Here is a 20,751-nt window from a genome sequence, read left to right on the forward strand (position 1 = left end):
ATTAGAGGGCCAGTCTGGGAGGCGAGACTCGAATAACAAAAAAGTTTCCGAATGTCAAAACTGTTCCTGCCTGGAGGCACGATGCCCTCCAGCCTGGACCCGGAGCAGCCTAGACATCCCCCAAAGGCCTGTCCAGCAAACAGTGAGCTCACAGACTGCGCCCCGTCCTGCCTGGAGGAGAGTCCCGGGCGCAGGGGAGGCTGCCACTCACCAGGCGAACAAAGTGGAGGAGTGGACTGTGAAACTGGTGGAACCAGACCTGCCAGGTGCGGAATATTCAAGAAGCCCACCTGACCCGGGCAGAGCTACGTGGGCCTTTAAAATCTAAAGCTCAGCAGGAGAGCGAAGTGGAGTGGCACCTGCTTTGAAACCCTGAGGGGAGGTCTCAGCTCCTGAGCCTCAGCTCCTCAGGTGGCAGGAGGCCAGAGATAACTGAGCCAGGGTGGTGTGGACCTGAGGTGTGGAGGCAGGCTCAAGAGGCTGTCCTCAGATGGGCAGCAAAGGCCCTGCCAGGAGGGAGGCCACCATGGAGACAGCACAGGGCGGGGGCAAGGGCCAGCTAAGCCACGTCCTTCTTGCCGGTACGACTACAGGTGAGCTCCACCTGTGTCTCAAACCACTGGTCCATTTCCCCAGCCCAAGACCCAAAGTCCCCATCAGTTCTCAACTCGGAAGATTCCGAGTCCCCTAATAATCACACGGCACTCCAGGGACCTGTTCATTCTTTATTCTGCGAAGCACGGCAACTCCAAGAAGCAGACAGGTGAGTCTGCACAGTGCAGGGACCTCCCTGGCCGGCTTGCGACCGCACAGTGCCAGGGGTGGGTGAGTGTCACAGAAGAGCCGTCGGTGGCTCCTGGTGGGAGAAGGCGGCGATCGACTTTTGTGACGATCACTGTGACTGCAAAGCTAAACGGTGAGGTACACGGTGACTCCTTCATCCTAGTATAAAAATAGTGCCAGAAACTATGTATTTGTCCAAACATATTGAAAAGGTATAAGAATACAAATAGATTTTAACAGTGGCTAGTGGTGATTCATAAGGTCTCCTTTCTTAAGCTGTCCCAGAAATTCATATTCCCATTATTTACATGGCTCCCAGCTACATTCACAGGATACATCCACACAGGCTTCGGAGGGGTGTGGGAGGGCACCCTGAGCAGAGGGGTCAGCACTGCCCAGTTCACAGCCCCAAGAGTCACACAGGGACGAGGGACGCGAGCTGACGAATCCTGCAGGAGCCTGGGGTGAGGAGAAGGCCTGGTGTGCAGGCGGTGGGGAGCGGGCAGGCAGCTGTGTCCTGACCCCACATCGGGCAGGTGGGTGGCCCTTCTTGCACCTGTGCACAGGCTCACCTGCCTGTGGCACAGTCACCCTGCCCCACCTCCCTCCAAACTACCCCGCAGCTCTCAAGAGGAGACCGCAGCTGCTGCATTTCCCCTCATCTCAAATCGGTCCTGTTTAAAAACACAACAAAAAACAAAGCAAGCACATCACGTGAGGCGGCCTGGAGAGCTGCGGGGCCGCCGGAAGCTGTGTGGCGCCTGTGCTACCTGCTGAAATAAAGGCACTTCCCTGCTGGCCGAGCATCTGGGGCCCTGGTGCTCCAGGAGCCCGGCCCTTCAGACTGTTCTCACTCCTAGCTCCAGGCCTGCATGAGAGGACCCCGGTCAAGGGGAGGAGCGAGGGACAGTGCTTCACCTTGGTCTGTGCCCCGGCAGGGCGCTCAGAGGGCACGAGACCCCACCTGCGGGACCCGCCGTTTCTCCATCTTGGAAACTCAAGTGCCAGGACCTGTGGGCTCTGAGCCTTCTCTGGCCCAGGGCTCCGTTCCCATGGGTCTCCGAGGCCCACTGGGCACCCCAGGGCTGCATCCTTGTCCCCTCTAACTCTGCACAGGCCCCAAAAGGGTACACACTCTCTGAATTCACATCATGGTGACTAGAAAGGCCAACGCTCTGAAAAACACGAGGCCAGAAGCTGTGCAGACTCTTCAAACCAGTCAGCAAAGTACTGGGGCTTTTCTGGCTGAGAATTGAAGTTAAGTGGTATCGCATTAGTCTGCTACACCCAACCAGCCAACCTACCAACCTAGAGCAAGAACAATTTCTTATAAGTTGTGGGTACTGTAAATATAGGGTGGGGTCAGGGAGGACTCTGTTGTTTCCCAGCTTGAAGGTCCTGGAAAGGAAGCATTTGCAGGAGAACAGAAATGGATCTGGGCCCCTGGCCCACGGGTAGCAATCCTAATCTGCAACGATGCCCACCAGTCAGGACAGTGGAGCCAGCCAGCCCTGCAGACACATGGGGTTCCCTCTGAGCTGCAGCGTCAGCATCAAAGCAGAACAGCCAGGCCCTGCCTGACTTCTTTTGCTGTCCAAACCAATGAAATAAAAACTGCTATCTAAAAACAAGCCAACGCCTTACCCAAATGCTTGCTGAAACACACACATGAATCCTCAGTAGCACACGTCAGGGGGGTCTGAACAAACTGCCCAAGAGTGTGGCTGTGTATTTTGGCATAACTGGTAGATCATGGGGGTGTGACGGAAAGAGAGCTTATCAGAGACTCTACCCTATTGTGCAAGCGTGCACAGTGTGTTCAGTATGCAGGCACGACTGTTGCTGGTGTGTCTGTGTAATTCACACTCCAGTGCCACCAAGAGGCAACCTTAGATTTCATCTGTGTCATAAAATAAAGCAACATGCTGAAGGTCCAGTCGTGCAGCGACACCAGTGGGGGCTTCCTGGACACACCCCCACAGTGACGGCCACGCCCTTCGTCCTGCCTCCTCTTGATTGAAGGGCAGGAATAGAGCCTGTGCCTCAACACATGCACCACTTAGAGGGACGTGCCGAGGTCTACGGAGTCAGAGGATGTGACCGGGAGCCACAGGCCCTGGAAGGCTTGAGACTGTGGCACACCCCTGCGCAGGGGGCCCGGCCCGCCTCGGTGACAGCCTCCCAAAGCAAACACTTCCTCTCCTCGCAGGAAGGTGGGAGAGCGTGCTGTGGCTGCACGTGAGGTGTCCCCAGAGCTTCCGTCGGGGCAGGGACGTGCGGAGGAGAAGTGGATGGATGGCAAGAGGCCCAAGCTGGAATGGATCCCTGGGTGGTGACTGGCTGGTGGGGTGTGGGGAGGAGGTGGGTCATGGGGGCTGCCCAGGGGTGCTCTTGCCCAAGGCCCTTGCCACTCTTCCCAGCTGCAGGGGGCTGAGCCGCCTCCTCCACCACGATGCTTGCCCCACACCAGGCCCAGAGCGGTGAAGCTGTCACCAGGGACTGAACCCTAAGCCCGCTCTTCCTGGGTCTCGTCAGGTGTCTTGGTCGCAGCGATGCAACCTGACCCAGGCAGGGTGCCGTGACAGACCAGACTGCCTGCTCCCCCGATCTGAAGTCTGCACACAGGGAGGAGCAGAAGTCCTTTCCAAGGGCGGCTTCTCCACCCTGCTTTCCCAGCACTGGGCCAACAGGAACTCAGGGGCGCTGCACTGGGCTCAGAGCCCAGGAAGGTGTGCACTGTGCTGGAAGCCGTGGGGGGCCACCCGCACTGTGGCCGGGGGCCCGAGCCTCGCTGGCTCAGGCCGGACTTGCCCTGGGAGCCAGAACACGCAGCGTCCCAGTGCTGCTGATCTCATTTGGCTGAGGCTCCTTTCCTGTTCCTGCAGCTCCTGTCTGGGGATGTGTCTGCTGCTGACACGATTAGGACCTTCCTCAGGCTGCACCTGGCAGATGACACGAGAGACAGGTTCGTGCTCCGCCATTGAGCCACGCTTCCTCGAGGTCAGCGCCTAGACCACTTTCCTGTTAAGATCTAGGACACTGATGTACAGACTGTGGTTTGAAAGGAGATGAAAGATGAGAAAATTATTTTCACCAAAAAGTTCAGAATTCAAACCACTGCTTCTCAGAAGGACCTCCGGTGGGCGTTCCTCTGGCTGGTTGCAGGATCGGGGCCTCTCCTCACTCCCCTGCTGACCTCCGGCAGTGAGGCTAGCATGCCCCTGGGGGCCGTGGGGTGGATGCCCCAGGAGGCAGTCAATATGCTCCTAGCCTCCGGTGGAGAAAAGCAAGATTCCAAACCTTGTTGAAAGACTGGCAACTCAGAAAATGCAAGAACCAGTTATTATAAACCCCGAGCAGGAAACAGCTGCGGAGCAGCACCTGCACCCCGGCAGGGGGCCACCACGGGCTTCAGTCCAGTGGCTCGGACACATGTCCAGAAGCTGTGGAAATGTCCCCTAAAAACACATCATGCTGTGCTCTGGAAAGCCGTGCAGAAACAAGAATACAGCAGTGGCCGCGTGTGGACAGGACGTCTGCACGGTGCACAGGGGGACTGGGGGCTCCGCAGCGGTGCCCTCTGACTCTTCCACACCGCACCAGCGGCCCCTCAGTTCCGCTTGGCCTGGCCGCTTTCCCCGTTGACCAGCATCTTCTCCTGCTGCTCTGCCAGGGCCTGCCACTTCTGTCTGTTCCTCCTGCATCCCTCCAGCAAAGGCCAGCAGTCCTCCGACACGTGGGTCAGGGCCTGGAGAGAGAAGAGAGCAGGCAGTGGGAGGAAGCCAGGTTGGAAGCCGCCCAGGGCCCGCACCCTCCCCTGGTTGTGAGCCCACCCAGGCTGCACTCACTCCTCTCCTGGGGGCCCTGACCTTCCCAGCGGGGTGCATGCACAGGAGCCGGTAGTGAGGGAGGCCCCTGCAACACCGAGGTGTGGCCCAGGCTGAGTGGGGCCGGCTCTCTGGGGTGCAGATGGCTCTGGGGTGGGACCTGCGGGCCTTCTTGGCTGTAGAGATTTCCTGCAAAGTGATTTTATGCAAGGCACGGGCCAGGGGTGTTCATCTAAGGCCACGGTCGGGGCAGTTCTCACTCAGTGAGGCACCGCTGTCTGCATTTAGCCACAGCAATGTGCAAGGAGGATTGCCTCCTGACAGGGAAAACCAAACATGCCCAGCACCCCGTGGCGCGGTGGGGCTGGGCGCTGCGCACTCCGGCATGGTGCTTCCTCACTAGAGACACGGTAGCGGAGACAAGGTCACCGCAGACAGGACACGCTATGGGCCCTGCAGTGCGGCCCTGCTGGGGAAGCGCGGGGCGCGCACACAACAGTCACTCTGCTTCCGGCCACTCCCCGCGAGGGCCGGGTGGCTGCGCGACTCGCCGCTGCTGCAGCAGTGGACACACTTCAGCTTCACACTGCGTCTTCTAGCTGGCCTGAACGCAGGGGTCCTGACAGTCCGCGAAGCACGGGGACGCATGGGTCCCACACATGTGTGACGCGAGGCTGTGAAGCCTGCCATGGAGATCTGACACATTCCCACCACCTGCAGGGCCTGGAGAGATCCAGACAGCCTGTCCATATCTTCAGCTGGGAGCTCTACCAGCCAGCAAGGAGGCAGCAGTCGCGCAGGGTGCCGGCTCAGGTCGCCTGGCACTCCCAGGACTGGTAGGCAGGGCGGCAGGCGAGCAGGAGGGCGGCGCTGCTGCCCTGGAGGGCTCCCCTTCCTGGCTGGCCACTGCTTCCCTACCCCATTCTCTGCATGGACCCCAGATGTGGTTCAGGAGTCCCTGCCTGGGGTGAAGAGTCCATCTCCCTGGAAGACGCACTTCAGAAATCCAGTCTCTGAATCAATCCCGGCAACGCCCAGGTGGAAACCTTCCAGGACTCTTTTTGTCTCGCCATGCTGTGGTAACTCCATGCTAAACGCTCTTTTTCCAAATAATTAAATGCTAAAAACAGTTTTCTGTTTGAAGACAGAATCTAGTTTCTGCACTTGGGTCATAAGCATCTGAACTGGTAAACTGGTTTGGGGCGGTGGACCTTTTCACGTGAAAACAAAGCAAAAATCCCCAACTCCTAAAAGTCCAAAGAGGCCAACCAGCTAAGTGTGGGAACAGGAGCCTGTGATATCCTTAGACACTTCCTTCCCCCCTCAGAACAAGTCTCTTAATATCCCAGTCTGGCGTGGCAGAGGGAAAAAGTCCAGAGGCACTTTCCTCATGGAGGCCCAGGGTGGGGGTGTGGGCGGTGAGAAGAATCCCAAGCCGGCTCGGCCCCCCAGGGCAGCTCCATGCTCTGCTCCAAGCACTCCCGGAAGAGCTCACTGGAGCCCAGCACACAGCAGGTGCCTGTGCGCTAGCACACAGTAGGAACCCGTGGGCCTGCACACAGTGGGCATTTAAGCTGAGTGAACTAAGGTTTTCAAGAACAGCGAATATAAAATGTGTTCTGTGCTCCATGCAAACATTTATCAGCAAAACAAGCAAGACTACTAACACTTTCATTTCTTGTTTCTTGATTTAGAACAAAAAATACGTGCCTAGTGCCAATCTCTCTGAATTACTTAAGATTTTAGTTGACAGCATGACATAAGCGTAAATACCTCGTAGAGCTGCAGGCAGACGGCGTCGATGAACCCAACCTGCATGCTGGGAATTTTGTTTTTCTTCTCTCTGTTCATCAGATCCTGGAAACACAGACAGACAGACGAGCATTTATTTGCAGAACACAATGAAATTTGGCTCTACAAAGATGAAACGGGCCAGCTTAGGAAGTCAGGTAGCAGCCTCATGCATGCCCCACCCAAGGACGGAGAAGACTGGGTTGGTTTCTCGTGGTGGGAGCAGCTTTCCGTGGTTTGAGATCCGTGCTTGGTATAAAAGACACCCCCAGTCCTGTGTTCCCTTTTGGGAACATCCTGACGGTGAGAAGGGCAGGCACACACTCAGCATCTGCTCTCATCACTGTGCCGCAGGTGATGCGGCCTGTGCACGTCCTAAGTCAGAGCGAGCGCAGGCGGCGGCTGTAGGTGCTCCACGCAGCCATGAAAACACGAGCGCCCGGGGCATTTGAATGGCAAGCTGCTAGCAAGCCAGAGGGACAAACTGGGACTGCGGGTGTCCCCTCCCTGCTTCTGCATTCTGTGTGACATTCACGCTTCTAATCGGACAAGTGCCGAGCAACTTAAAGAGCCACCGTGTACCTAGGGGAAGGCCCCACAGAAGTGCGAGAAGGACGCGTGCTTCTAGGATGACCCAAGGGCAGGACCAGGAGGTGCCGTTCTTACCGTGGGCTCGATGTTGAGTTCCTTCCTCTCTCTGTCTCCTTGGTCAAAAAATTCAGCTGCTACCAGTTCTGCTATCTGGAACAAAACAAAAGACTGAGTTTAGGCCAGGAGAAGCACGCAGGTCTTTAAAACAGAGACCTGAATGGAGAGAACACCCGCTGCCACCCCTGTTTCACCCACACCAGAAACCAGAACAGAGCGGTGGCGAACAACGCAAATGGCACGTGGCTCACTTTACGTGAGGCGATCACGGGACGAGCCATTGGGACTCTGTAAGGAAGCATTAAAGCAAGACGCACTTCTGCTCGGCCAGCTAGAGGGAAGCAGGCCCCTGGGCAGGATGCGGCAGCTGCTCACTCAGCACCTGCTACTCCAAGGTGCCGCCAAGACACAGCACCAGCAGGCCTTCGATGGTGGTGGGTGGACAGACCCCTTACGTTCCTTCTCATCTACAGGTCCTTCTCTGGGATTTCCTTTCAGTTTCTCCTTCCGTCGATGGGTAACCTGGGTTGCTATCCTGCAGTTTCCTGAAGACTGCACTCCCTGATGTCGCTGGCAGGTCTGGCCCCTGCGTTTCCCTCAGGGCCGAGATCAGCTCTCCCGGCCTGGCTCCCTTGCGGGCAGCGCTGCACACTTCACCCGTGGCTCTACAAAGCCCAGGTGCTTCTCTTTTTGTGACACTGGCGATCATCACGATCTCTGCCCACATTCGTTGGTTCAGGGGCTGTGGAAGGGTGATGGTCAGGGCCAACACTCCTTTTTGCTTTGTTAGTTAAAACAGGTGAAGCTTCCCATGCCAATATGGAGTTGTCCTGAGGTACGGTTCATGTGAGAGAAAGGAGAAATGCCCGCTTTCCCACTTCACCACTTTAACAAACCGTGGCTCTCAAGACCACCTCGGAAGGCTCTGTTTCCAGTGCCTCAGTGTTACTTTGAGTTCTTGGGTTGAAACAAGTTTGTGCACTTCCGTCCTGGTTCTGTGCTGGCAGCTGGGGCTCACTGAGCTGGGTCCTCCCTGGGGTCTTTGGGGCCCCCTTGCTGGTGTGAGAAGATGCTCTCCCAGCTCGCCCGTGAGCTTCCTGCTGGCTCCAGCCCGCATGGCCCCGTTCAGCCCTGCTCCTCGAGGAGCGCAGTTTGGAGGTCTCAGCTGGGCTCCAGGTCTGCTCATGGCTACTCAGCCCGCAGAGGCCTGAGTTCCAATTCTAAGCCTCATTTGGGTTCTCCAACTCAGATTCAGGACAGGAGGGTTCCAGCAGCCGCACACTGTCCGGTCTCTCCACCAGAGCTGGTCTGCCAGGTCTCTCCACCAGCGCTGGTCTGCCAGGTCTCTCCACCAGCGCTGGTCTGCCAGGTCTCTCCACCAGCGCTGGTCTGCCAGGTCTCTCCACCAGCGCTGGTCTGCCAGGTCTCTTCACCAGCGCTGGTCTGCCAGGTCTCTCCACCAGCGCTGGTCTGCCAGGTCTCTCCACCAGCGCTGGTCTGCCAGGTCTCTCCACCAGCGCTGGTCTGCCAGGTCTCTCCACCAGCGCTGGTCTGCCAGGTCTCTCCACCAGCGCTGGTCTGCCAGGTCTCTCTCCACCAGTGCTGGTCTGTCAGGTCTCTCTCCACCAGTGCTGGTCTGTCAGGTCTCTCTCCACCAGTGCTGGTCTGCCAGGTCTCTCCACCAGTGCTGGTCTGCCAGGTCTCTCCACCAGTGCTGGTCTGCCAGGTCTCTCCACCAGTGCTGGTCTGCCAGGTCTCTCCACCAGTGCTGGTCTGCCAGGTCTCTCCACCAGTGCTGGTCTGCCAGGTCTCTCCACCAGTGCTGGTCTGCCAGGTCTCTCCACCAGTGCTGGTCTGCCAGGTCTCTCCACCAGTGCTGGTCTGCCAGGTCTCTCCACCAGTGCTGGTCTGTCAGGTCTCTCCACCAGTGCTGGTCTGCCAGGTCTCTCTCCACCAGTGCTGGTCTGTCAGGTCTCTCTCCACCAGTGCTGGTGTGTCGGGTCTCTCTCCACCAGCACTGGTGTGTCGGGTCTCTCTCCACCAGTGCTGGTCTGCCGGGTCTCTCTCCACCAGTGCTGGTCTGCCAGGTCTCTCTCCACCAGTGCTGGTCTGCCAGGTATCTCTCCACCAGTGCTGGTCTGCCAGGTCTCTCCACCAGTGCTGGTCTGTCAGGTCTCTCTCCACCAGTGCTGGTCTGCCAGGTATCTCTCCACCAGCGCTGGTGTGTCGGGTCTCTCTCCACCAGCGCTGGTCTGTCGGGTCTCTCTCCACCAGCGCTGGTGTGTCAGGTATCTCTCCACCAGTGCTGGTCTGCCAGGTATCTCTCCACCAGTGCTGGTCTGCCAGGTCTCTCCACCAGTGCTGGTCTGCCAGGTCTCTCCACCAGTGCTGGTCTGCCAGGTCTCTCCACCAGTGCTGGTCTGCCAGGTCTCTCTCCACCAGTGCTGGTCTGCCAGGTCTCTCCACCAGTGCTGGTCTGCCAGGTCTCTCCACCAGTGCTGGTCTGCCAGGTCTCTCCACCAGTGCTGGTCTGCCAGGTCTCTCTCCACCAGTGCTGGTCTGCCAGGTCTCTCTCCACCAGTGCTGGTCTGTCAGGTCTCTCTCCACCAGTGCTGGTCTGCCAGGTATCTCTCCACCAGTGCTGGTCTGTCAGGTCTCTCTCCACCAGCGCTGGAAGTCTGTCAGGTCTCTCTCCACCAGCGCTGGAAGTCTGTCAGGTCTCTCTCCACCAGTGCTGGTCTGCCAGGTATCTCTCCACCAGCGCTGGTGTGTCAGGTCTCTCTCCACCAGTGCTGGTCTGCCAGGTCTCTCCACCAGTGCTGGTCTGCCAGGTCTCTCCACCAGTGCTGGTCTGCCAGGTCTCTCTCCACCAGTGCTGGTCTGCCAGGTCTCTCTCCACCAGTGCTGGTCTGTCAGGTCTCTCTCCACCAGTGCTGGTCTGCCAGGTATCTCTCCACCAGCGCTGGTGTGTCGGGTCTCTCTCCACCAGTGCTGGTCTGTCAGGTCTCTCTCCACCAGTGCTGGTCTGCCAGGTATCTCTCCACCAGTGCTGGTCTGTCAGGTCTCTCTCCACCAGCGCTGGTGTGTCGGGTCTCTCTCCACCAGCGCTGGTCTGTCAGGTCTCTCTCCACCAGTGCTGGTCTGCCAGGTCTCTCTCCACCAGTGCTGGTCTGTCAGGTCTCTCTCCACCAGTGCTGGTCTGCCAGGTATCTCTCCACCAGCGCTGGTGTGTCGGGTCTCTCTCCACCAGTGCTGGTCTGTCAGGTCTCTCTCCACCAGTGCTGGTCTGCCAGGTATCTCTCCACCAGCGCTGGTGTGTCAGGTCTCTCTCCACCAGTGCTGGTGTGTCAGGTATCTCTCCACCAGTGCTGGTCTGCCAGGTATCTCTCCACCAATGCTGGTCTGTCAGGTCTCTCTCCACAAGCGCTGGAAGTCTGTCAGGTCTCTCTCCACCAGTGCTGGGAGTCTGTCAGGTCTCTCTCCACCAGTGCTGAAAGTCCTGGCTCAACACTGGTAAAATCCCTCCTTTTCCTTTTGCCACCTTGCTCACACTGTGGTCATCACACAACTGCCCCTAACAACATGGCCACTCCAAGGTTCCTGATGGCTGTTTGGTTCTACCGCAGCAGGTCTAATGTCCCTTGGAGTGAATCAGTACTCCCCAGAGCAGGTCAGGACTAATATCGAGTTTGCTTCATTTTACTCCCAAGATTTTGTGATGTTAGAATTATATTCACTTTTATGTTACAATCAAGAAAACTGCTGATATGGTCCCAGATTGTGACCACCAGGACCAGCAGAGCCCTGAGCTCTGGGCTCTGGCTAGGACACACTCCCTCTGTCCTGCCTGTCCTTCTGCAGGAAGTCATTCACTACCCTTTGTGGATAAACCTGGTTTTGTGTTTTTTAATATAAACATTTATATAATACAGATATTCGCATTTGCTCCTTCTTAGATGATTAGTAGCATAACATTCACATTTTTTCCAGCTTGCTTTTTTCACATAAAAACCTGTCTTTGTACTCACTTCATAGAGAGAATCCTCATTTCTATTTACAGTTGCATGGGGCTGGTTGTGTGAGATGGGCCACGATTCATTCCATCACCACTGACGAGTACGTGGGCTCTTTCTCGACTTTGCTATTACAAACAGCAGTAAAATAAGCACCTGCATAAGAGACTTTTACGCTCTCGCCAGTGTCCTTGGGATAAGATGCCCACAGCAGTGGAAAGGGCACAAGTCGGAACACTCCTGAAGGCATTGTGCATTTGGTGTCCCCAGCTTCCCCAAGTGAGCATGCTGTGAAACCTACGGCTGTTTGTCAATCTGACTGCTGAAAAATGGTGTCTGTGGATTTTCACTGATGGAGGAGCAGCTGCATAGAGCTGAGTGCAGAGGTCACGTGTTAGCAAATGCATGGGGTGCGCACACACACCCCAGCTAAGACAGAAGGAGCCCAAGGTGGCTTCCCACTGGTCCTCTGCCCTTCCTTTCTTTCCCTCCAAAACCACCATGATGATTCTCTCACCTCACCAGTTGGCCTGTTCTAGAACTTTCTATTGATGAATCAGGTGTGCCTCCTTTGCTGGGCATGTTTCCAAGTTATCTGGGATGCTACTTTAATCGCCTGCTGGTTTTCAGGGCTGCACAGCACCCCACAGTGTGACGGGATACCTCGCGACACACTGATCCACTCTCATGCTGTTTCTGAGTGTTGGGAATGGCACTCCACAAGATTCCATGCAAGTCTGCTATGTCATTGTAAGCTTTGCTTTATATTTTCTCTTAGGATTGAGGTTCTGAGAACCCTCTCAAAAGTGAAGGTCGTTCCCACTCTTTCCTATCAACTCTGTTCAAATCTTCAGCCCATTTTTCTACAGGGTTGTTGGCCCTCTTCTGCTTTTAGTTCCTTATCTATTAAGAATATTAACCATCAGACATACGTAGCAAGTATTTTTTCTCCTTTCCGTGCCCTGGTATCTTTGGATGCACGTGCTCTCTCCTTGTGGGACTGAGTCTGTTGGTCATTTCCTTTGCTTTTCTGCACACTGAACCCCAGTTGTGGACAGGTCCACCATGTTTTTATCTAGTCCTCATGTGGGCTAATTCCCTGCATGGAATTCTCTGCTTCATCTGGAGTTTACTTGTGTGGACTAGATCCAGTCTTCTCTTCTTCCACCTGGTTATTCACTCATTCCAACACTGTTTTGTAAGTCTCTTTCCCCTATTTGAATATCTCCCTGTATGTGAAATGCTATCTTTATTATATAGTAAACACTATGCAATTCTAGATTGTCTGCTCTTCTGTGTTCCACTGATCTGCCATCAAACCAAACTCTTCTGATTATGGAGATTTTGTAGTTTTGTTTCTATATTGGAACAACTAATTCCTTCAACTTTTCAGGAATTTTGGGGGTCTTTTTGCTTTTACTCCCTCTTAAGTGAATTTTGAAATCAATTTTTCTTGCTTGAGAACAAAAGGTAGTGTGATTTTTATTGTAATTGCCTTAAATATAAAAATCGGCCTACAGAGGGAGAAACCATACCTTTCCACTAATGATTTTTTCTCTTAAGAACATGCTATACCTTCTCATTTATATCAGTCTCACCTGTACTTTAGCAACACAAAATGTTTTCTGACTTCTCTCATATGGTTTTTGCATTTTTGTCTATTCTAGGTATTTAATAATCTCATTTACTCTTCCCCATCATAAACAGTCTTTTCTTCTATCCTGTCTTACAGTTGATTTGCTCATTTACCTTTCCCTTGCTTATTTTGGGCTTTCCAGATGTATGATAATTTCATTTGCAAATGGAGACAGTAGTTTTACTTCTTTATTTTGAATTCTTATGATTCTTAATCACTTTTTTAATTCCATTGGCTACTTGCTCCAACACAAAGTCTTACTCTTTTTCTGTCTCTTGGAGTAAACTATTATTTTTCTTTTAAGGAAAGTGTCCATTTTGAGTGAGTGGCTGGTGATCATGACACGTGTCATTGCTACCTTCGTGGGCAGGACCGTGTGTCGTTTTCCTTCTTAGTTCTGACGTGGTGGAGGTCCCCGTCTACAGTTGGAGTACTTCACACGGCTGCGCGCTCAACACCAGGAGCAGCGCTGTTGGGAAGAAGGACGCCGCATGGGCAGAGCGGCTAGAGAGCCCGTGTGGCTCCACTCTGCAGAGCAGCGGAGAGTACGCCTGTGCCATGTGCCAGGCTGGCCTGGCCGTCCAGGCTCGGACCATCATGGGAGGCCTGCATCTCCACTTGACAGACAGGCATACAGTTCCAGGGTCACAGTTGCTGAGGAACCGCGAGACAGAAGGAGGTGCGCCGCCCAGGGGACTCTGCATGAGGACGTTAGCCTCTTCCCCACTACCAGCAACCTCTCTCCTTGGTAGCTGCCAATGGTTCTTCTTTTTATTTTATGAAAAAAACCACATTCTTATTTTGTTTTCCTTCAACAAAACCATAGGTAGGTTCATTTGGAAGAAAGGATATATGGAAAGAGAGACTCCCCTCTTCCACTTCCCTTCTATTTGGAAAAGGGCCTATAATCCCATTTCATAAGGGCAGGGTGGTGGTGACCACAGACTGTCTGAGCGCCAGGGCCTGCCAGTGCCATCACTCACTCGGTGGGGGTGTCGCCTTGCTTCTCAGCGAGCTTCACTGCATAAGCCGGCTCTGGCTGGGCTCCAGGACCACGCAGCCGGAGCTGGACACACAGAACGTTCACTCCCTCCGTGTGCGCCAAGACTGAGCACACCCTGGAAAGACGAAGCCACCACGTAGACAGCTCTGCATCCCAGTGATTATCCTGAGCCTTCCCCACCTCTGCAAAATGCTACGGCAGTTATGCTCACCTGGAGAAGCAGGTCCTGAGGGCTCCCTCCTGACATCCTGCGTCAGCACTTCCCACATCTACAAGCCCCAGGAACACACTCCACTCGCTAAGCCCACTGAGAGCAGAGGGTAGCCTAGTAGGCGGACCATAAGAAAATTACCTTCCTTCTTGTAATTTTCAATATTTTTAGAGGATGTGCTTTTAAAATCCCAAAATGAGCCCAAATAGTGCTGAGACTAAGCCTCCCCAGCAGCCAGCTTTGGCTGTGTTGATACAGATGCTTTCTCGACATCTGAATCTTCTAGAAAGGAAGGGCTTCCCTGTCCAGTGATCTGTTACAGTGCTCGAAGCCCAGGGACATGTGCTGTGAACGTGCAAAGGCTCCTTAGTGCAGGTGTCACTGCTGAGCCACATACCCGCTGCTGGACGGGCCAGGGTTTCGTGATTGCAGAAAGGTCACAAGCCGTCATCAGCATGGCTCTGAAAGGCAAAAGAGATGGGCTTCTGTTGCCCTTCACAGGAACCCAGCCTGGTACTCAGCACAGAGGGGCAACGCAGGGCCCTCCGTCAGTCACACAAAAGCCAGCGTGACTACGACAGCCCAGCCACTGCGTCCCCCCACCCTGCCTCCAACAGCCTGGCCAGCATGGAGAGAGGGGGTTCGCCTCTGGAGAGCCCGCCTGTTGCTGCCACCGCCTCTGCCTGGCGGCCACCCTTCGTGACATCATGAGGACGGCACTACCGACAATTACCTGCCAAGGGTGACTGCCAGCCCTGCGTCAGGAGTCAGGCGGTCCTAACCCCTGCTGCAACTGACTCCCCTGAGCGCGGCCCCCAGCCTCTCACAGATGGCTCCCCCCGGCAGGTGGGGCAGCACAGGAGCTCCTGGGCCTTCCCCACCGCAGACCTGCCATCCCCACAGCTTCTGGAAGAGCGGCAGGTGGCCGTGGAGGCACTCCTGTGTCCAGCACTGTTCCCATGCTGGCCACTGGAAGGCACAGGCAGAGGCCACTTCTGCAACAGCCACCGCAAGGCAAGGTGTCCCTGGTCCATTCTAAGCCTCCACAGCGCACCTTCCGCCTACCCAAACCAGGAGGAACCAGTGCGCCAGAGGTATCCGGACCACAGAGGACCACGGTCAGAAGCCTGCCAGCACCACAGCCTCCCTAGAGCGCGGGGAGGACCTATGTGAGCCCCACTGCCAGGCAAGGAAGAGGGTGCTCAGCGCCGGTTCAGCGCCTACTTCTCCTGAGTCCGCCTCAGGAGAGGCAGCAGAGAAGGCTGCCTGGCCAGGGCCTGCGGTTTCAGCTGTGCTGCTGAGCATCACTGTCACAGGCTGCAAGCTTCTGAAGACGCTGGAGGTGGTGAGGTGGGGGGACCTTAGCACAGAGAGCCGCTGGGAACCCAGCCTGTAGGCTGCTTGTCGCTCTGCAGCTCACCACCCTCAGCTGTCTATGCAACGCATGCAAAGCAGGACCAGCTCCCCTACCAGCACCAGGGCTGCCCTGCATGTGGAGCCCAGGCGTGTTCAGTGATGCTATTCCTGCCACTCCAAAGCTGGTAATAGTGCCAGTGAGGATGGCACCAAGCTGGTAGGAGGGACAGAGGTGACATGGAGACCAGGACCATGGAGCACTCAGGTGACCGTGAGGGTGGCACCAGGACAGGAGGAGGGACAGGGGGTGACAAGGAGACCAGGAACGTGGGGCAGTCAGAGTGACTGTGAGGGTGGCAACAGGCCAGGAGGAGGGACAGGGGGTGACATGAGACCAGGACCCTGGAGCAGTCAGAGTAACCATGAGGGTGGCAACAGGGCAAAAGAAGGGACAGGAGGTGACATGAAACAAAGACGCTGGAGCAGTCAGAGTGACCGTGAGGGTGGCACCAGGCCAGGAGGAGGGACAGGGGGTGACATGGAGACCAGGATCCTGGAGCAGTCAGAGTGACCATGAGGTTGGCACAGGCCAGGAGGGGGCAAAGGAGGTGACAAGGAGACCAGGACCCTGGAACAGTTGAGTAACAGGGCATGAGGAGGGACAGGCGGTGACATGGAGACCAGGACCCTGGAGCAGTCAGAGTGACCGTGAGGGTGGCACCAGGCCAGGAGGAGGGACAGCAGGTGAAATGGAGACCAGGACCCTGGAGCAGTCAGACTGTGAGTGTGGCACTAGGCCAGGAGGAGTGACAGGAGGTGAAATGGAGACCAGGTCCCTGGAGCAGTCAGAGTGACCGTGCGGGTGGCCCCACGCCAGTGGGAGGGACAGGAGGTGACATGGAGACAGGACCCTGGAGCAGTAACAGTGACCGAGACGGTGGCACCAGGCCAGGAGGAGGGACAGGAGGTGACATGGAGACCAGGAACCTTGAGCAGTCAGAGTGACCATGAGGTTGGTCCAGGCCAGGAGGAGGGACAGGAGGTGACATGGAGACCAGGACCCTGAAGCAGTCAGAGTGACCATGAGGTTGGCACAGGCCGGGAGGGGGACAGGATGTGACATGGAGACCAGGACCCTAGAGCAGTTAGAGTGACCATGAGGTTGGCATTAGGACAGGAGGAGGGACAGGGGGTGAAATGGAGACCAGGACCCTGGAGCAGTCAGAGTGACCGTGAGGTTGGCACCAGGCCAGGAATAGGGACAGGGGGTGACATGGAGAGCAGGATCCTGGAGCAGTCAGAGTGACAGTGAGTGTGGCACCAGGCCAGGAGGAGGGACACGGGGTGACATGGAGACCAGGACCCTGGAGCAGTCAGAGTGACAGTGAGGGTGGCACAAGGGCAGGAGGAGGGGCAGAAGGTGAAATGGAGACCAGGACCCTGGAGCAGTCAGAGTGACCATGAGGTTGACACAGGTCAGGATGGGGACAGGAGGTGACAAGGAGACCAGGACCCTCGAGCAGTTAGGGTGACCATGAGGGTGGCACCAGCACAGGAGGAGGGACAAGAGGTGACATGGAGAGCAGGACCCTTGAGCAGTCAGAGTGACCATGAGGTTGGCACAGGCCAGGAGGGGGACTGGAGGTGACAAGGAGTCCAGGACTCTGGAGCAGTCAGAGTGACTGTGAGGATGGCACCAGGCCAGGAGGAGGGACAGGGGGTGACATGGAGAGCAGGACCCTGGAGCAGTCAGAGTGACCGTGAGGGTGGCACCAGGCCAGGAGGAGGGACAGGAGGTGACAAGGAGACCAGGACCCTGTAGCAGAGTGACAGTGATTGTGGCACCATTCCAGGAGTAGGGACAGGAGGTGACATGGAGACCAGGACCCTGGAGCAGTCAGAGTGACCGTGAGGGTGGCGCAGGGCTGGAGGAGGGACAGGAGGTGACAAGGAGACAAGCACCCTGGAGCAGTAAAAGAGACCATGAGGGTGGCACCAGGCGAGGTGGAAGGACAGCAGGTGACATGGAGACCAGGACCCTGGAGCAGTCAGACTGTGAGTGTGGCACCAGGCCAGGAGGAGGGACAGGAGGTGAAATGGAGACCAGGTCCCTGGAGCAGTCAGAGTGACCGTGCGGGTGGCACCAGGCCAGTGGGAGGGACAGGAAGTGACATGGAGACAGGACCCTGGAGCAGTAACAGTGACTGAGAGGGTGACACCAGGCCAGGAGAAGGGACAGGAGGTGACATGGAGACCAGGATCCTTGTGCAGTCAGAGTGACCATGAGGTTGGCCCAGGCCAGGAGGAGGGACAGGAGGTGACATGGAGACCAGGACCCTGAAGCAGTCAGAGTGACCATGATGTTGGCACATGCCAGGAGGGGGACTGGAGGTGACAAGGAGACAAGGATCCTGGAGCAGTCAGAGTTTTGTGAGGGTGGCACCAGGCCAGGACGAGGGACAGGGGGTGACATAGAGACCAGGACCCTGGAGCAGTCAGAGTGACCGTGAGGGTGGCACCAGGACAGCCGGAGGGGCTGGAGGTGACAAGGAGACCAGGACCCTGGAGCAGTCAGTGTTACTGTGAGGGTGGCACCAGGCCAGGAGGAGGGACAGGAGGTGACAAGGAGACCAGGACCCTGGAGCTGTCAGAGTGACCGTGAGGGTGGCACCAGGCCAGGAGGAGGGACAGGAATTGACATGGAGACCAGGACCCTGGAGCAGTCAGAGTGACCGTGAGGGTGGCACCAGGCCAGGAGGAAGGATAGGGGGTGACATGGAAACCAGGACCCTGGAGCAGGGAGAGTGACTGTGAGGGTGGCACCAGGACAGGAGGAGGGACAGGGGGTGACAAGGAGACCAAGTCCCTGGAGCAGGGAGAGTGACCATGAGGTTGGCACCAGGCCAGGAGGAGGGACAGGAGGTGACATGGAGATCAGGACCCTGGAGCAGTCAGAGTGACCATGAGGTTGGCGTAGGCCAGGAGGGGGACAAGAGTGACTGACAGGGTGATGCCAGGAGAGGAGGACAGGTGGGTGACGTGGAGGAGGAGCCCTGGATGGCCCCGCTATGCTGCCTGGGTCAGTGTTGTCCTCTCCGCTCCTCCACCCACATCAGGCAGGTCAAGAGCCGCCCCATCTTGAGCTGAACCTTGCTCCTCCATCCCATCTGACGTCTGTGCAGACCAAGGGGACAGGTCCTTCCTCTTGGTCAAGGGAATGTCCTTGTCCATCTCCCTCTCTGTGCTGCAGAAGGCTGGCCGCCTCAAGGACAATGACGTGGCCACAGCTGACATGGAAGCTTGGGCCCCGGGTAGGACACTTGCTGTCAGGAAATTGACTTACAGAAACAACTCCTTCTGATGAGGGTCTTCCAAGTTGAACTGATTCTTTTCTATCAGTTCAAAAAATTCTCCTCGCCTCCTTGAAATTCAGAAAAAAATGAGGCCGTTACGAAGGTCCTTGTTCCTGCCCCTGTGACCTAAAGGCTCATGGATACACCCTCTCTCTTGTGACCCAGGAAAAACCACCATCTGAAAATACTTCATTCTCCACTTTCCCTCTGCTCGTGTGTTTGGGTGGAACATTAAACTTCTCCTGATTTTTAACTGCTCCACAGAGTGGCCGTTTCAATTCTGGAATATTTTAATTAATAAATGAGTGAAAAGTGTGACATCAACTATGATTTAAGACATGTTAAGTGGGGGGCAAAATGAGTCTACAGGTGTTCCTACATATTGAACATGGTGTTCCTACGTATTGTGATACTTCACAATACACAATACACAGTGCAGGAGCTCTGTGTCAGGAGGGGCTCCGGAGCCAGGAGAGGCCCAGCCAGGTCAGTGTGACATCTGTGGCCTCTCTGTGGGCTGGCAGGGTTCAGCATGCCGTGCTCCCTGTGTGCCCAGCACTGCTGAGGTCGGGCAGTGCTCCAGGTCCAGCTGGAGACAGACTCAAGGACAGGAAGGCCGTGTGACAACGCTGACTCTACCTGCCCAGAACCACAACAGGCAGGTTTTGTGGGGTCAGGGTGAGACCCGAGGCCCGGGAGGGTGGGAAGTAGCAAGGCACAGAGTCCTTCAGATTCTTGGCCACGTGGCGACCCTTCCTCAGAGGTTGTTTGAGTGAACAGAAGTTCACTGTCTTTCCTTTTGTTCTCCTTGACTCAATGTCCACCCCTTGCACAGCAGGCACTGCAGGTGCTGCTGGGCCCGGGACACAGGCCATCTGGCCTAGGCAGCTGCGGACTTGTTCCTCTGCTTGCTTTCCTAAGAGTGGCTCAGACTATTCCCGAGAACCCTGGCCTGCACGGGGGCCCTCTGACGCTCCAGCTTGGGGATGTGATCTAACTGTGCAGATGCATGGCCACCAACGCCTTTCATGCATAGTCTCATTTTAGAATCGGCAACTTCAAAGTCGTACATGCATGTCCCCTTCCTCAGCCAAAATCTAATTAAAAGAAACCTGAGCTGCTCTTTCGGCTCTGACCGCTTTTCCCACCCCTGGGCTTGGATGGTGGTAAGGAGGAGGCTGGTGGCAGGACAGGAAGGCCACGGCCCCCAGAACCTTCTGCTTGGAATGACCTTGAGTCGGAGATCTGACATGAGCACAGCTTCAGAGACGCAGCGGGATGAACAAGGAAACAGCTGTGTATTCTGTGAGTTTCAGCACTTGGTGAGCCACGGGGCAGTTCTCTGGCCACTAAAATTAAGCTCCCCCACCTGAGGGCAGCCCTGCCAGGCGTCTGTCCCCACAGCAGGAAGGCTCCCGGGGAGGTGCCGAGGCCGGAGCAGCACACTGCAGACTTACCTGGGAGGACATTTCCTAAACTTACTTGACATACAGCGCCAGGTCTGTGGCCAGGATCGCCTGCTTGATCATCTTCAGCGTGGCCTTGTATTCTTCAACCGAGAGGCCACTGAGAATCTGGTTGCCCTTTGCATTAAAAAAGAAAAGAAAAAAAGCAAAAAAAAGCTTCACTAAACACTGCATCCAGAGATGCGGCGGAGAACATGCCATCTGGAGCTCAGCCGCAGTCTTGGCATGGGCTGGAGTTTCCTTGGGAATGCCTGCTTCCCCCGAGTGGCATGGGAGATGACGTCCCCTCTGCTCTTCCCCACCACCTTGGGCGACATCCCGCTCGCTCCCTGGGCCTCAGCTCAGGCGGAACACCTGCTGGTGACCTACTCTTCCTTCCCGCAGGCTCACGGCTACAATCCAACAGCAGGAAAAACCAAAACATGAAGGGCTGTCAAGAGCAGTGCTGCAAGGGTCAGACTGGTTTTCCAGGTCACGTCCCTGTGGCTTCTGTGAGGAACCCAGAGGACTCCTCCTGTGAACTGACACACCTTGGTAGCTCTCTAATGTCGAACTAGGTAAACACTCAGCCCAGGCCCAAAACACGCTCAGAGCATCTGTGAACCGAGTCAGATGTGTCATTAGTCAGGGCCAAGAAAAAGCCCAGAGGCCTGGGAATGAGCCA

The 20,751-nt window shown here is 56.1% G+C and overlaps 1 protein-coding gene across 4 annotated transcripts in view; it reads right to left on the reverse strand.

The window, feature by feature from the left end:
- Positions 1 to 3,877: 3,877 nt before the first annotated feature.
- Positions 3,878 to 20,751, reverse strand: part of PDE5A (phosphodiesterase 5A) — a 97,456-nt gene continuing 80,582 nt past the window's right edge. For all 4 annotated transcript variants that reach the window (XM_079152905.1, XM_079152907.1, XM_079152906.1 and 1 more), the window contains exons 16-21: positions 20,104 to 20,204; positions 18,612 to 18,689; positions 14,310 to 14,373; positions 7,068 to 7,142; positions 6,384 to 6,467; positions 3,878 to 4,531 (exon numbers count right to left, since the gene is read on the reverse strand). In XM_079152905.1, the coding sequence (XP_079009031.1) occupies positions 4,394 to 4,531; positions 6,384 to 6,467; positions 7,068 to 7,142; positions 14,310 to 14,373; positions 18,612 to 18,689; positions 20,104 to 20,204 (540 nt within the window). In that variant the 3' untranslated portion in view covers positions 3,878 to 4,393. The remainder of the gene's footprint in view (positions 4,532 to 6,383; positions 6,468 to 7,067; positions 7,143 to 14,309; positions 14,374 to 18,611; positions 18,690 to 20,103; positions 20,205 to 20,751) is intronic.

The sequence above is a fragment of the Sciurus vulgaris genome (assembly GCF_902686455.1).
Source record: "Sciurus vulgaris genome assembly, chromosome: 9".
NCBI classification, from domain to species: domain Eukaryota; kingdom Metazoa; phylum Chordata; class Mammalia; order Rodentia; family Sciuridae; genus Sciurus; species Sciurus vulgaris.